Genomic DNA, 16,404 nt, shown 5'->3' on the forward strand with positions numbered 1-16,404 from the left:
ATCCTCCCAAACTTGAAATGGAATAGGCAAAGGCTGTAAAAGTCCAGCAGGAACTGTGTTAGAAGATTTGGCCTGTTGACAGGTAAGGCATTCAGAGAGAAGCACTCGGATGTCTTTTTTCATAGATGGCCAATAAAATTGGCGAGCAATTCTAGCCTTGGTTCGGCTAATGCCGGAATGGCCACCAATGGGAGATGAATGATACTCTTTGAGAATGGAAGTAATTAATTCGGGTTGCTGGGGCACAACTAGCCTGGAATTCCAAAATAGCATATTATTGTGAACCTGATAATGTGAATCAGATTGGACTCCCTGCAAACATCGATTTTTTAGCTCAATCAAAGAGGAATCTGCACTAACAGCCTAGTGAATCTGCTGAATAAGTGTGGAATGAGGAGAGGATACTGCCATGAAGAATGATCGAGATAAGGAATCAGCAGCAATATTATCCTTTCCTGGTTTATACTCGATAGAGAAATCATAGCCAAGGAATTTATGAAGCCAAGCTTGTTGCTCCAGAGTTTGTATAGATTGATCATGAAGAGACCACAAACTTTTTTTATCAGTGCATATAATGAATTTATGACCAAGAAGATAGTGTCTAAATTTGGCAATAGCTTCAGATATGGCATACAATTCTCGAACATATGCTGATTGGTGCTACATTTTGACAGTAAGCCGCTTAGAAAAATATGCAATAGGATGAGAACCTTGGCTGAGTATAGCTCCTATGCCTGAACCGGATGCATCCGTCTCAAGGGTAAAAGGTTGAGTGAAGTCAGGGAGAGCCAACACAGGAGCATGGGTGATGGCTTGTTTCAACTGCTGGAAAGCCAAATCAGCCTGTGCATCCCACTTAAAACTATCTTTCTTGAGCAAAGATGTCAATGGTAGAGCAATAGAGGCATACCCCTGTATAAACCGACGATAATACCCCGTGAGACCAAGGAAACCTCTCAATTGTTTGATAGATGTAGGACTGGGCCAATCTAAAACCGCCTGGACCTTAGACTGATCCATTTCCACTCCATTTCCTGAAACAGTATGGCCTAGATAGTCCACTTTAGTAAGCCCGAAACTGCATTTGGATAATTTGGCAAATAAACAATGTTGTCGAAGTAACTGGAGTACCTCTTCAAGGTGCAATAAGTGAGCAGACCATGAGGGGCTATAAACCAAAATATCATCGAAAAAAACCAAAACAGATTTGCAGAGCTGTTGATGGAAAACATGATTCATCAAACTTTGAAATGAGGCAGGGGCATTAGTAAGGCCAAATGGCATGACCAGCCATTCACAGAGGCCTTGGTGAGTTTTGAAAGCCATTTTGTATCGATCCTCGGGCTTAACCAGAATTTGATGATACCCGGAACGCAAATCTAACTTGGAAAAATGAGTCGCACCACCTAACTCATCAAGGAGTTCATCCACAGTGGGAATAGGAAAACTATCCTTAATCGTGATGGCATTTAAAGCTCGATAATCTGTACAAAAACGCCAAGTACCATCCTTTTTCTTGACGAGTAAGACAGGTGAAGAAAACGGACTAGTACTAGGTTGGATGATACCTTGAAAGAGCATGTCGTGAACCATTTGTTAGATTTGAGCTTTTTGACTATGAGGGTATCGATACGGCTTCACCTTGACTGGGTTGGTGCCCTCAAGAAGAGGACAAATGAATCACCCAAATAAAATTTCAGTGTCAGAGCACTATAATCAGCAATATGTGGACCCAAGGTAGCCAACCAAGGAGCGCCCAAAACTAAGTCTGCACCAGTCACAGGCAGTAAATAAACTGGGAGCTGCAAGACATGACCTTGCACATGCACCTGTAAATTTGGGATATACCCTTCAGCTGTCAGACAATTACTGTTGCCCACTAACACTGAAAAATTCTCAGCAGGTAAGACAGGTAATTTGAGACAATGGGCAATCCGGGGTTGCAAGAAATTGTCGGAACTACCACTATCCAAGAGGATTTGCAGTTTGATTCCCTGAATCGAGCCTTGAAACCTTAATGTACCCAACCCATGTGAACCTTTGAGAGCATTAAAGGATAGGTGATGTTCATGGGCAGTAAGAGAATTGTCATTCGTTGGAGCATCTGGAGGTTCCAGTTCCGGGGTGAATGTATCCTCATCATCCCCTAAGAGTAGTAAGTATTGTTGATTGGGACACTTGTGATTAATGGAGAACTTGTCATCACAAGTGTAACAGAGCCCTTTCTCTCAGCGAAGTTGCATCTCAGCTGGACTCATTTTCTTTATACTAGGGGCTCGGTGGGGAAAAGAAAATGGTTTATGTGTGGGTGTGGGCAATAAGGGTGGCAGATTGGTATTTTTTGAAGCTGAAGGTTGGGGCTGCTGGACAGGTTTAACACCGGTGGAGGCAAAATAAGGTTTAGGTTTAGGGGCATATTTTTCTTCAAATAATCGAGCTAATGAAACAGCTTTAGACATAGAAAAGGGACTCTGTGAAATCACATCACGTCGAATATTCGGTTTTAGTCCACTGATGAAAAAATCTAACAAAGCATCTGGACTAATGCCCTGGGTCCGATTAGCCAAAGCAGTAAACTCCAAATAATAATCATTAACAGAAGTAGTATGCGTGAGTTTAAACAAGGTGGCTCGAGGAGAATCATAAGGTGAGGGACCAAACTCAATCTCTAAGGCTCGAGTAAATTGAACCCAAGACTAAAACGGATTGTGCCGAGTCATCATTTGAAACCAAGGTACCACATCTTTCTCGAGATGGACCGCAGCAATGGTGAGGCGATGTGCATCAGGGGTGGAGTAATAATCAAAAAACTGTTCAGCTTTAAAGACCCAGTGCAAAACATCAGACCCATAAAATCTAGGGAAATCAAGCTTAATGTTGCAAACCTGGAAGGGTGGAGGAGAAGATGGAACGGCGTTGTGTGAGTGGGACCCAGCAGATGGTGAACCCATTTGCACGGAACTGAGGTGGGACTCAAGACGATCCATGCGGGCCAAATCAGCAGCACGATGTTGCGAGTATTCCTGGTAGCGGGAGTCCATCATTTCCAACATCTTTTTGATATCAGCTTGAAGATCCTTGAGTCGTGTACCTTCAGCCATGGAGTTAGATGAAAGCACCAATGTAGGATATTACCACGTAACAGCAATTGCAATAAACAAGTAGTGATTGGAATAATAATTCTCTGTATTCAACTTTCAATGCCACAGCACACAGAGACTGAAATCAAGTATATAATAGTAAATGACTAAGACAGAAATATGAATTCTAGTCCATTTCGGGAAAAACTAGTGTAATAGCAAAAAGGTGATAAAAGCATAAGAGGCCTTGTAGAGAGAGAGATAGAGACTATAAGAGAATGAAAAGGTAATTGACATCACACGCTGCCCCCCTTCCTTCCCATTCCTTCCTTTATCACACATAGTCTTCAACGTATTTTTTGTTATGCTTTCTCTCTCTATTTCCTCTTCTCACTCCCTGATTGTCTGGATCAATAGCCACCTGTCCCCTTCCTTTAACTGAATCTGTTAGGTCAGGTGTCATTTCACATGTGGCATTCTCTGTCATAATAGATACCTCATTTGTTTGTTTCAATAAAAATGATAAAAAGAAATGTTTGGACCAATTAAGTTAAGTTCACTCCCAAAATAAAGAATTGGGTAGTTGTAGACTTGTAGGTGGAGTGAATCTTAGGGTAAATCCGCAATCTTGTCACGGGCATTGCTATTCCCACCCTGTTGTTGCTAAGTTAAATCCCAACTTTTCCCCAAAGAAACATTGAAAAATACCATTGACAAAAATATGTTTATATAGCTCCTTATGGATCCATACTAAATTTGTATTCTATCACTGTTTTTTACTAGTTAGTTGGGGTTTGTTAATAATTATAGTAGTGAAATGGTAACAACAAATTTTTAATACGCTATGATGAACACATTTTATTTTATAAATTGAAAATTATAAAATTTTGTAAGACTCACTTTTTATTATGATGAGAAAATAGGTTATGCAGTTACAATGTAAAAATAATTTTACACTATCATTCAATCATAAATCTTTATGTATGATAAATTTATTGACTTTAACAATAATCACTTTAAAAGTTGTACCAATTGTGATTTTTGATTGATTGACTTTATATTGATAATACATAACTAATTAAACTCTTTAATAATTTTTATTGATGATTTTATAGTTTTTAATTAATTTTAACTAATATAACAGAGTGTGTTAGAGAGTATACATATCAGTCCAGCTCGTTTAAGGCTTGGCCCACAAAACCCGTGTTTAGACAGACCAATAAGTCTATAGTGTGAAATAAATAGATTTTTTACAAGATTCATATCTGGCCGGTAAAAGTCCACAGATAAATGGATCGGTCTGCAGACCCAAATATTAACTTGAAAAAAATATTTTAAAAAAAAACAAAAAATGTATAAAATTAAAATAAAAAAATTGACTTCATTTTTTAAATTTATCACATTAAAAAATATCAACATTTTTAAAAAAATAAATTAACAATAACAGTCTAAATTAAAGATCAAAATAATAACATAACAAATTAACAATATTTTCACATTGGACATAGGCATATTAAACTTGTACTTTAAAGATCAAAATAATAACATAACAAATTAACAATATTTTCACATTGGACATAGGCATATTAAACTTGTACTTTAAAGATCAAAATGATAACATAACAAATTAACAATATTTTTACATTGGACATAGACATATTAAACTTGTACTCTAGGAGTCCATGAACAAAGTCAGCTAAGTCCAGAACTTAACGTGTCAGACTTTAAAAGAGACTCTTTATTCGCTCGGTCCATGATGAACAATTCAATCCGCGAATCTGAATTTGTATACTCACCCGTACCACTAGGTATCTCCACAGCCAATTTTCAATCTTTTTGAGACAATTATAAGATTAACCTTCAATTCAAAACTTAGTTAAACAAACTATTGACGACGCGGATCCAAAAATAAAAAACTATTAATGACTTCTAACACTTTTCTTCTGTTTTTTTTTTCTTCTCCTGGGACACCAATTTAATTTTCCACTTTTTTTTTTTCTTGTTGAACTAATATGATACTCAAAGCCCAAAGGACAAAGGCAGTGGCCTTAAAGAAAACAAGGCTAGAAAGGCTGTTATTTCAGGCACCCCACAAATTGCATCTTACATTCCCTTTTAATTTTATAATTTTCAAAATCTATAAATTTTCCTCCTTTGTTTATATGTGTTTTGTTTTCTTTTTTCAATCTAATAAATACTAATATTATGAATTAGTTGTTCCAGAATATATGTATATATATATATATATATATATATATATATATATATATATATATATATATATTCCAAAAGATTTTTTCCACGTTTTGGATTGGTTGCTCCGAAATACATTTAAGGAAATGTAAAAATGTGTTTTGAAACACCATTCTGGAATTAAAAAATGTGTTTTGGAACTGACATATATTGGGTGCTTGTAAAAAATGTGTTCTAGATTGAATAAAAATATGTCAATAAAGTCGAATGCAGAAGGAAACAATAACATCAAAGTGCATGTAAACAGTGCACAACAAAGGTGAACGGATTGAAGGGATAAAAAATTTAGAAGGTAGAGGAGTCACAAAGGGGTAGTTTTGTAATTTTGAAAATAAGGAGGTGCAGAAGGAAATTTTATGGTGTAGGAAGTAACAGTTGGCTAGAAAGCTCTCTTAAGTCCAAAATAATACGCTTGCTAGGCCAAGGCCCAATACACGATAGATAGAGACTCTGCCATAAGAGAAAGTGACCAATTCTAATTTGCAATTGCAAGTTGCAACAGCTGAACTTTGAGTCTTTGACCATCTAATATCTATGATAGAAAGTATAACATTACTAAACAAATTATTTATCACCAAGTGAACTGATAGTGATAGCCCATTATTTAATATTAAATAAGAATAATTTTAAGTTATCCTATAACATTTTTTTAATAATTTTCTTACTTATATATATTATTTTACGGTATCAAATATTGAATGATATAAAAACTTTTCATACTCATTTTATCTTATTCTTATCCAAACTCTTTTATCTTATCCTATTTGATTTCATTTTAATCACCAAACAAACTCTAAATCCCACCCTTCTCATATCAAAATCACCAGCGAATTGCTATAATGTATGATTTTGAACTTGTTATTTTTTATTTATAGAATCAATTATTATATAAACAATTACATGATATTTTTGGCGTGACACATATATCCCTGAGAATTATGCTCAACCTTATCTACTTTTTTTATTTATTAAATCACATATTTTTTTCTCCATACTTCCGTAGATTTCAGTTAACATTTTTTTTTTACTAAAGTGATGGAAACTAAATGAAAACTGAATGTGTGTAAAAAAACATGAAAACTGAAAAAAGGGCGAGGGATATCAGAAAATGACCATTCCACAAAAAAAGAAAAAAATTCAGAAAATGACTATATTTTTGTAATAAATTTATAATCCTGCTTCTAATAAGAGAAAAAGTGTAACATCGTTGGCAATTAAATTGATGCTAATAAATGTTTAAAGAAACTGCAGCTTATGTGACACTAACCTTTTTCAGATATTATTTAAGTACGCGAAGCTTCTATTTAGCACACAATTAATTCCTTTCTTGCTAAGTTGGCTTATTTAAAATAAAGTGTATTTACATATGCAACTTTATGTCTAACAGTCTAAGTTGTGAATTAAATTTTAAACCTTGATTTTTTTATCTACAAAATATAATTACATTAAGAGAGAAGACAAAGGATACAAGGGATACTCAACCCTTTCAAAACCTGCCAACTTCTAATTCAGTGATAAGATATTATTATTCTCTAACTTAAACTAACCAAAAAATACAGTAGAATTCAACTGTAAGGACCCTATTTTGTATCCCCATCATGTTGAAATTTACATTACCCACTCATAACATTCTCCTAACCCATATGTAACTTCAAATGATTTCTGGCCACTAAGTCTAAAATCTTGATTAAAGGATCTGAGATTATATATAACTTTGTATCAATAACTTCTTTTTTTAATTTCTACTATATGTTTTTCTCTTCTTTTTGATATTCAAAATCTATTTTAAGAAGAGTTATATATAGGCACACACTTAAGTATTTAATAAGTTTTGATTATTGAGTAAAATATAATTTTTGTTATTTTAAATTTTTAGAAGTTTCCTTTTAGTCTCTCTAAAACTTTTGAAATGAATTACTTCTTGTTCCTCAAGTGTTATCTAATTTACTTTTTATCCCTCTATAAAATGTTGCCTAAATCATTTTGAAAAGAATACAAGTGATATATTTTTAAATTAGAGGGATGAAATATAGAGAAAAAAGTTAGATGGAATAAAATCAATCATAAATATTTTTAGAAGAAAGAAATAGGCTAATCACATATACAACAATGCCTAGCTTTTAACAACTTTAATTTGATACATGCATTATCTTTTATATATATATATGTTTTTTTTTTGAACTAATATATTTACCAATCGAAAGTCAAAAATCAATCTTTTAAAATACCAAAATTTATTTAAAAAATTGACCTCTTACAACAAATATTTTTTTATACACATTTATTATATATCAAATCCATAACTATATACTTAAAAAAAACAAAATTATTTATTAATATATCATATTTGGTTGCATCCTCTCTATCCAGAACAACTCTCCACCATCCATAAACATGTGCCACTTGGTCTACATCCCTTGTGATAGTGCCGAATTTGATGATTTGCTAAAGATAGACTAGTAGAAACAATCATCCATAGCTACGTGGGAGTAGCTCTATGAGCTTTGAGCGCATTAGTACATTCATTAATTATCTATGCTTCCCCAAAATAATGTTGAATTTTTGTCATATGGTTCGAATCTAAGATAGATTACATTATATTAATCAATGGTGACCCACCTCATTCATAATTGCATATTATTATACGATATTTTTGTATCTGGCGCATCATATCATATTCATAAAATAAAAACTCTTGTATGTCAATTAAAACACCCGTTACACAATTGAACAATTAGTTTAAATCCATCGAGCAATTTTGAAATGAACCATCAAACATAGACTTTTTGGGTTAACCATGAAGAATCTTACGACCACTTTATAGCCTTTATTACCTCTCACCCCAGCAATTCACGTAGCAACAAACAACAGACAAACAGAAACATGTGGCAGTTAATAACAAAGAGTACTGTATACGACATTAACATGCCACGTGGCGAACTCACAATCCCTCATTCTTCACTTATAAGCCACGTATATTATTATACCCCAACCACAACTACTTTACACTTGTGGCTTTCAATCATCTCACTCACTCACTTAATCCATTTTCCTCCTTTATCCATTTCAAATTCAACCATCCAAGTAAAAGAAAACCACAAAAACTAGAAAACAAACCCAACTTCAATTATTATTTGAATTCAAATAAGAAATAGACAATACTAGATAAATAAATAGAACATCATAATTCAAAACCTAACTGTTTCCAAAAGCGATTATTGTAATCTATAATCACTCACTTTCCACACTCTCTCTAATCCCATCCCTTAATTATCGTTCTTTCTCCTCTGTGTTGCGCCATTCCTTTGTTCTCAGCTTCTTCTCCTTCGCCGGAACACTTCTCCGAACGATCAATTTTCCGGCATTCTCTCCGGCGATTCTTCTCCGATTATTCCTCACTCAGATCCATAGCTCTCACAATCTCCGAACCACTTTTTTTCCTCTTCCAGATCCGAATCCCGGCGCGAAAATCCGGGAAGAACGAACGAACCGTTCACCGTTGATACATGGATTAGCATCACCTCGATGAAAACCTCTTCCACAAGCGTCTCACGAAACGATTCGTTTTCCTCTTCCACAAAATCACCACCATCACCATCACCATCACCATCATCGTTCAGTCCTAGGGTTAGGGTTTTTTGCTCAGTACGACAAAATGTTCAAGAAAATCATGAAAGGCGGGCACAAGAAGCCCGCTAAGTCCGACGCCAGCGATCCGGTTCCGCCGCCGTACGCCGCCGCCAACCGTAGCGCTCCGGCGGCTCCCTCCGCCAATGCCGTCTCCAACCACGCCTCGCGCATCTCCTCGACCCCGCTGACACTCTCTTCCGGCGGCTCCATCGAGCCGGTGCCGCTGTTCCGCGACGCTCCTGTCGCGGAACGCCAGAACCTCTTCCTCCGGAAGCTCCACGTGTGCTGCTACGTCCTCGACTTCTCCGACACGCTGAAGAACGTTAGGGAGAAAGAAATCAAACGCCAGGCGCTCATGGACCTCGTCGATTTCATCCAATCCGGTTCCGGCAAGATAAACGAGAATTGCCAGGAAGAGATGATCAGGATGATCTCCGTCAACATTTTCCGGTGCCTCCCTCCGGCGTCGCACGAAAACACCGGCCAAGAACCCACCGATCCCGAGGAAGAAGAACCTTCCTTGGACCCTTCCTGGCCCCACCTTCAGCTCGTCTACGAACTTCTCCTCAGATACATTGTTTCCTCCGACACCGATACGAAAATCGCGAAACGGTACATCGATCACTCCTTCGTTCTTAAATTGCTCGATTTGTTTGACTCTGAGGACCCGCGCGAGAGAGAGTATTTGAAAACCATACTGCATCGTATATACGGGAAATTCATGGTGCATAGGCCCTTTATTAGGAAAGCTATTAACAACATTTTTTACCGGTTTATATATGAGACTGAGAGACACTCTGGCATTGGGGAGCTTCTGGAGATTCTCGGCAGCATTATTAATGGGTTTGCCTTGCCCATGAAGGAGGAGCACAAGTTGTTTCTTGTGAGGGCGCTTCTGCCTCTGCATAAGCCGAAATCGGTGGGGATGTATCATCAGCAGTTGTCTTACTGCATTACTCAGTTTGTGGAGAAGGATTTCAAGCTCGCCGATACGGTGATCAGGGGGTTGTTGAAGTATTGGCCGGTTACTAATTGCCAGAAGGAGGTTCTCTTCCTTGGAGAACTTGAGGAGGTGCTGGAGGCCACGCAGGCCGCGGAGTTTCAACGTTGCATGGTTCCTCTTTTTAGACAGATTTCGCGCTGCCTCAATAGCTCTCACTTTCAGGTTCGTGGATTATTGCTATGTTTATATGATGGTGTTGGTTTGGACTTGGTGGTGGTGTGGGTTTAAATTTTCAATGTTGCTTGTTAAACTGCCACCTTCTATGTTATGACACTGATATAATGATACGTTATACATCCAATCTAGTATGTTGCGATTGTTTATTTATGGTACGTGGGGAATGGGGGAAAAGAGGGGGTATGTAAGTTTCAGCTGCCTAATTAATGAACTTTAATTGTGTCATTCTTTTTCTGTTTCCACTTATATAGCTCCATATTCTATTGTGATTGAATCTGTCTTTCTTTTAGTGAAAGTTGTAGTGTTTATTGTTTAGTTGCTTTTTATGCCATGTGTCTATTACTGATGCACCTTTAGATAGGAGAAAAAGGAAAAACTTGTATTCTGTGTCATTAACTATTAATGTGAGAAGTTGATTTATGTTCAAATTTGACTTGATTGGCTCATGACTTTTCACATATAGAAATGCAAACATAGACAGACACATGCACATGGTTTTTCATGTACAGGGATTTTGACTTAATTATTGTTCATTGTCTGGTTCAGAGCTGAGTACTGAAATGGCAAAGTTAACCAGAATTGAAATTCAACTGGTGGCCTTTTGTTTACCTATTAATTATGAAATATTTAGTGTGATATGTATCTTTTAAATAGTAAAATACCTAGTGCAAAATAAAGCTTATATAGCTAAGGACATATGCAAAGTTAATACCTTTAGTTTTTTTTTTTTATTATTGTCACAACGTGCATGTGATTCTATTTTAAGAATGTCAACGTAATTGGAGTTTGGAACCAACTCTTGAGATTGCGGCTTGTGGGGAATATGGCTGTTAGAGTCAACTGTTCTCTGGTTCCCTGATTTGTTTGGACAAATGCAACGCCCTTCTTGATTTAAGATACCGAGTATATTCCTGTGATTTAACATGATCAATTGCACTGTGCCCCCTAACGACAAAATCCAGAGTTGAGTTAGATGGAATGAGAGTCACGTTCAAGTCACATGACTTACTAGAAATCAAAACAGTTTGAAAGGACATAAGAATTCCTAATGAACTTGTGTTCTGAGAAGCTGCCCTTAGGTTCCTTAATGTGTCATTTTTGTGGATGAACTTTGTTTCTCAACAGAAGATAAATGGGTAATATTTCTAGGGGACATGTTTTCATAAGTCATAAGCTGCTTGCATCAACTAACATCTTCCTTTCTACAAACCCTTCCATTAACACCTGGAAAGGAAATTGCTCTTATAAGAGGATAATTACCCAAACCAAACTAGTGAAATTGTACCTTCCAATTTTCTGAAAAATCCCATGTGTTCTTATCTGGATTTTAATATATTAGAATTTAATTATTATTGATACGTCATATTTTTTATTCAGAGAGTCAATGGGCGGTCCTTGATGGATTTTTTTTGGGAGGAATTCATATGATCATATCAATTATGATGTTTGTCTCTTTATCATTTACTTCCAAATAATAAAGTAGTCTTAGGTATTTTATTCTAATCTGTTAGCATCTTAAATTATGATGAAATTTTATGACTATCTCAGATTTATTACTCCCTTTTGCTTCCTTCTCTGGAGTTGAGCTTAATCTCTGGCAAGTGTTGTTTAGTCTTGAGTGTGGTGCATCTTTCTGAAAGATGAAAACCAGTTTGTTGCATTTTTCTTAATTATGAAACCCCGTGTTTGAGCATGCTCTTCAGAATCTAATTAAGCAATGAAAATGAAATTTTATAAGGCAGGCAATTTGAGTCCTTTTTAATGGATTCAATCTGAAGATTCTGAATGCTCTTGCTATTGGTCACTTGGTCAATAAAATATCTTCCTGATGCTTGTATATCACCAGAGACTGAAAATAGTGTTGTTTATGCTAATGAAGGGAATATCAGCACTAGGGAAAGAAATATAGCTCCACAATAAGCCCATAAAACATATTGGGGAAGTAATGATGTACTTTGCAGGGAGTTAAAACCCATCAGGAAATTATTGAGTCTGTGAATTATAAGAACTTTATGGTCAGGAAGAGATGAATTCAAAATCCGGTTTGTATAGAATTTTTTTTTTGTATAATTTCTGCTATGGGGCAACATTTTTGACGGACAGAAAAGAACATGGGCTAAATTCAGTTGTCATATCATATACTTTGTTATTGTTTTTAGCCGATTGGCAGTGTTTTAAATCCTGAATAGTGGCACATAGCTGGTCCCAAAAATGCTAGAGGGATAGTCGCCATTTTGAAATTTTTATATAGTTTATATTTTGTATGCTATATACAACTATATGTATAAATCTCAAAGATGATAAAAAATACTCAAAATTCATGACTCAATAATTAGTGGGATAGCTGCCATCTTGAAATTTTTATATAGTTTATATTATCTATGCTATATAAATATAAATTATCAAAAATGATAAAAAAAAACTCAAAATTCATGATTAATAATAAAAATACAAAGTTATAGGTGTGTTAAATAAAACAAAAAAAGTCAAATACAAGTTGCCCTCATTATCATTTTCACCAGCTGCAGATTTCATTTTGGGAAATTAATATCCCAAAAATAGCCCAAGCCATTACAGGGGTTGCTGTAGTGTAGCGGCCATAGCAGGCCAAATTATTCAGTGCTGAGCTGCTACACTGTTATAGCAGTGCTATTTAAAACCCTGCCTATTAGTTATGTTACTTATATGCAACTGGCTAACTTAACCTTCATTCTGATACATGGGAACTTTAATATTTATACTGCTTTCACCCACTCCCCCCCCCCCCCCCACACACACACTCACCTTCATTCTGGCTAACTTATCTTCAATTCAATTCTTAACAAAAAAGTATGAATGAGTTTAGTTTCTTAGATCATAAAGGTGTTGCAATTGATCTGATAAATCAGGAACCAAAGTGCAATTGAGCCTTCTTTTAACTTTTTTATTTATGCATTAGCCTTGTTCTCAGTAAGCTTATCTTGCTTCTATCTTGTTGATGAAACTTCTGTCTCTTGGTTTCTGTACCCCGTAACATGAAAGACTGCTGGAAGAAACTAAAGGGTACAGAACACATTTTTCACCCTTGAATTTCTTATAAGCCTCTGCATCCCTTTCAAATTCCCAACAGTTGGCAAATAGCCCCTTTCATCCAAAATTGGCTCAAATCTCTAAGGGTGTGTTTGGTTTGCATTTTCATTTTCTGTTTTCATGAAAACTATTTTCATTTTCAAAAGATTAGAATTCTGAAAATATGTTTGGTTTGACTTCTTGTTTTCTGTTTTCATGAAATAAAAATACTGAAAATTTATGATATATTGACTTCTTGTCTTTTTGTATTTTTAGATTTGCTTAAAATTACATTCATTGTCACCACAATTTCATTTTACCCGAAATGAAGTTTCTGTTCTCAACTGAAAACACTGAAAACGAAAATTTATTGTTTTCATTTTCTGGTTGTTTCTTGTTTTCGTTTTCACTGAAAATGTTTTCAGAAATCCAACCAAATACATTTTCATCACCGTTTTCTGTTTTCAGTGAAAATGAAAACAGAAAACAACCAAACCAAACACCCCCTAAAATTTCAACTGAAAATCCAATACCCCAGAAAAATTGAGAGAATTTTTATCTGCTGTTTGCCAGGCCCCTGCACTGCTAATCCCATTTTTTTCCTTTCTTTATCTTATTAGTGAATGGAATACTCTGGAAGTTTAAGCAGGTTAAGTTTTAAAGTCACAACAGAGGCTTATTTGCTAGAGTTGAGTTCAAGAGGGTGGTTTGCATTTTATTCCAACTTTTATAATGTTTTTGAATTGAAATTTTGAGTAAATTACTCTCCCTTCTCTTGATAGATGAATAACTCACATTCCTCTCCTGTATTTTATAAAATTACACTCCTGTGAAAAATTTGTGTTACCCTTTAATCCATTTTAATGTGGACTGGCCTTTTAGGACAGTTTTCCTCTCTTGATGACTCTCAGCATAATAGATATCCTGTTTTAAGCCCCTATGATCGAATTTGAGACCTTAGAACATGATTTTAAGATTCTAGATTGATACATATTGTAGAGGTTTCTAAAACTTCATTTAATTTTCTTAAGACCTAAAATCAAATAATAAGATATTCAAAATTAGTTGTCGGCGACATTAAAAATTCGAGAAAGGGAAAAAAAATGCCCCTAGGAATCTCATTTATATTTTCTCACAATGGCTAAGGTGTTTGTTTAAAATTAAATAGACTAAAGGATTGCATATTTTATCTCTCATGAGAGGTGAGTATAACACATTTATCTCTAATGGGAGGTGAGGCTAGTGTAATATTTTAAAGTTAGAGGGGAGGGTAACCATGTGAATGTTATGTACCCGTTTAGGCTTCTTTTTAAATCTTTTAATGCAATGCATTGATTCCTTATATTGAACAATTTTTCTACTTCCTTTTTATTGAAATCAGTAAGCTGCAGTATCAGTATCAGTATGGATTTTTCATATACAGACAAGTCTTGGGGACTTTTATTACTCTATTAAGAGTTCTTGATGCAGAATATTGTCTGAAAAAATACTCTGGCAGATTTTTCTAATATAGCCCCTTTTTATCAGTGGGTATATAATATAATGGTTTGTACAATTTTTTTCAGTTTGCGTCATTGTCTGAATATTTGTTCTTTCTATAGACCTTAAAAGAAGAAAATGAAAGGTGAAACCTAAAATTAGAAATCCTGAGAAAACAAGAAGCTCTTCAACAGATCGAAAGTCATTTGTTGAGAGCATCACAAAATACCCTTCTAACGTCCCAACATACGAACCCCTCTAAAATACCCTTGTCGAGCACCATAAGAAGTCTAAGAATATGGCCTTTAGTCAATATAGGATTGAGGACTTTTGCGTCTTAATTTTTTTTTCCTAAAAAGAAAACTTTAAACAGCTTCTGTAATTTACCTATGGCAAATTGTTAATCATGTCTTTTTAATCAGCATACAGGGTTAAGAATCGTGAACGGTCAGAACTGAACTTTGTTTACTGTTACTATTTTTCATGGTTTAAATGTTCTTTCAGAAGTCTTTGCTTAGGCACACTTGTTTTGCAGGTTGCAGAACGAGCCCTCTTCTTGTGGAATAACGAGCATATTGTGAGCTTAATTGCCCAAAACAGGACTGTGATACTACCGATAATATTTGAAGCATTTGAGAAAAATATTTCGAGTCATTGGAATCAGGCAGTGCATGGACTGACCGTGAATGTTCGCAAAATGTTCCTGGAAATGGACGCAGAATTGTTTGAAGAGTGCCAGCGGAAGCATGCAGAGAAAGAGGCTAAAGTCAAAGAACTAGCAGAGCAGCGGGAACTTAATTGGAAGAGACTGGCAGATGTGGCTGCACAGAACGGAGTGGAGGACATGGTCACTTAGCCTTGTTAGTTTACTACCACAAGGATGGTGAATGTGCTCTTATCCATTTTGGTGCCATTATTTATTGGTTTCTTTCTTTTCAGCCTAATTTTTTTATTTTTCCTCTTCTATCTTATTATATCAGTTGGATCATTAGCAATTTTAAGAAATCAGTGATTAATGTAACTTATTGGAAGTTGTTAGCAATGTCTGCAGATTAAGAATGTTTTGTGAAATACTTTCTTGTATTTTTCTCCTTTTATAAAGAGAAATACGGAAGATTTTTCCCTTTTTTACTTTTCTTTTTCATTGACAAAATTGCACCTTTTGTTTGTTCTGGATTCGTTCATAATCAATGGAAAATTTGAAGGCATTGTGCAGTAATAAACCTTTAAAACTCAGGTCGTTTATGAAGTGACCGTGCTATATCACTTTGGCACATTTTAATATGAAAATTGTTATGAACTAGCATCAGAGTAAGAGTAAATGGACATTTAACTTTGGTGACTGGTTATTCAGCACTGCTTATTAAGCTTAGTTCATCTCAGGTTTCCTATATATTAACATTATTTTCCTTTTTTTTTCACTCTTTTTGGAATAATTTAGGCATTACTTTTTTGGCAAAACACTGAATCTTGCTTCTTGTATAACACGAAAGCTTAATCAGAATATTATTACTACTTATTGGCCTCAGTTCATACTTCATACTAATTAATGCACTTTGATGCATTCCCTGAAGCTTCAGAAAAAAGTACATTAAAAACATGATACATACAAACTCAAGCATGCCAGAAACCAAGAAAAGCAATAGTAATAAGGAGAATTAAGGAAAGAGAGAGAGGCATGGAGAGAGAAAAGAATAGTAAAGGGGAAAAATGGGGTATTCTTCTGATATATAA

General features: G+C 35.3%; 1 protein-coding gene across 1 annotated transcript; it reads left to right on the forward strand.

The window, feature by feature from the left end:
* Nucleotides 1-8,506: 8,506 nt before the first annotated feature.
* On the forward strand, nucleotides 8,507-15,814 carry LOC114372261 (serine/threonine protein phosphatase 2A 57 kDa regulatory subunit B' beta isoform-like). Its single transcript, XM_028329738.1, has 2 exons — nucleotides 8,507-10,128; nucleotides 15,206-15,814. Exons 1-2 carry the CDS (start codon nucleotides 8,989-8,991, stop codon nucleotides 15,524-15,526), a joined length of 1,461 nt encoding a protein of 486 aa, XP_028185539.1. The 5' UTR covers nucleotides 8,507-8,988; the 3' UTR covers nucleotides 15,527-15,814.
* Nucleotides 15,815-16,404: the final 590 nt, after the last annotated feature.

The sequence above is a fragment of the Glycine soja genome, chromosome 10 (assembly GCF_004193775.1).
Source record: "Glycine soja cultivar W05 chromosome 10, ASM419377v2, whole genome shotgun sequence".
NCBI lineage: Eukaryota > Viridiplantae > Streptophyta > Magnoliopsida > Fabales > Fabaceae > Glycine > Glycine soja.

Coding starts and splice junctions, on each gene's coding strand:
- LOC114372261 (XM_028329738.1), top strand. CDS start 8,989: ATGTTCAAGAAAATCATGAAAGGCGGGCACAAGAAGCCCGCTAAGTCC. Junction 10,129..15,205: donor TCAATAGCTCTCACTTTCAG/GTTCGTGGATTA, acceptor CTTGTTTTGCAG/GTTGCAGAACGAGCCCTCTT.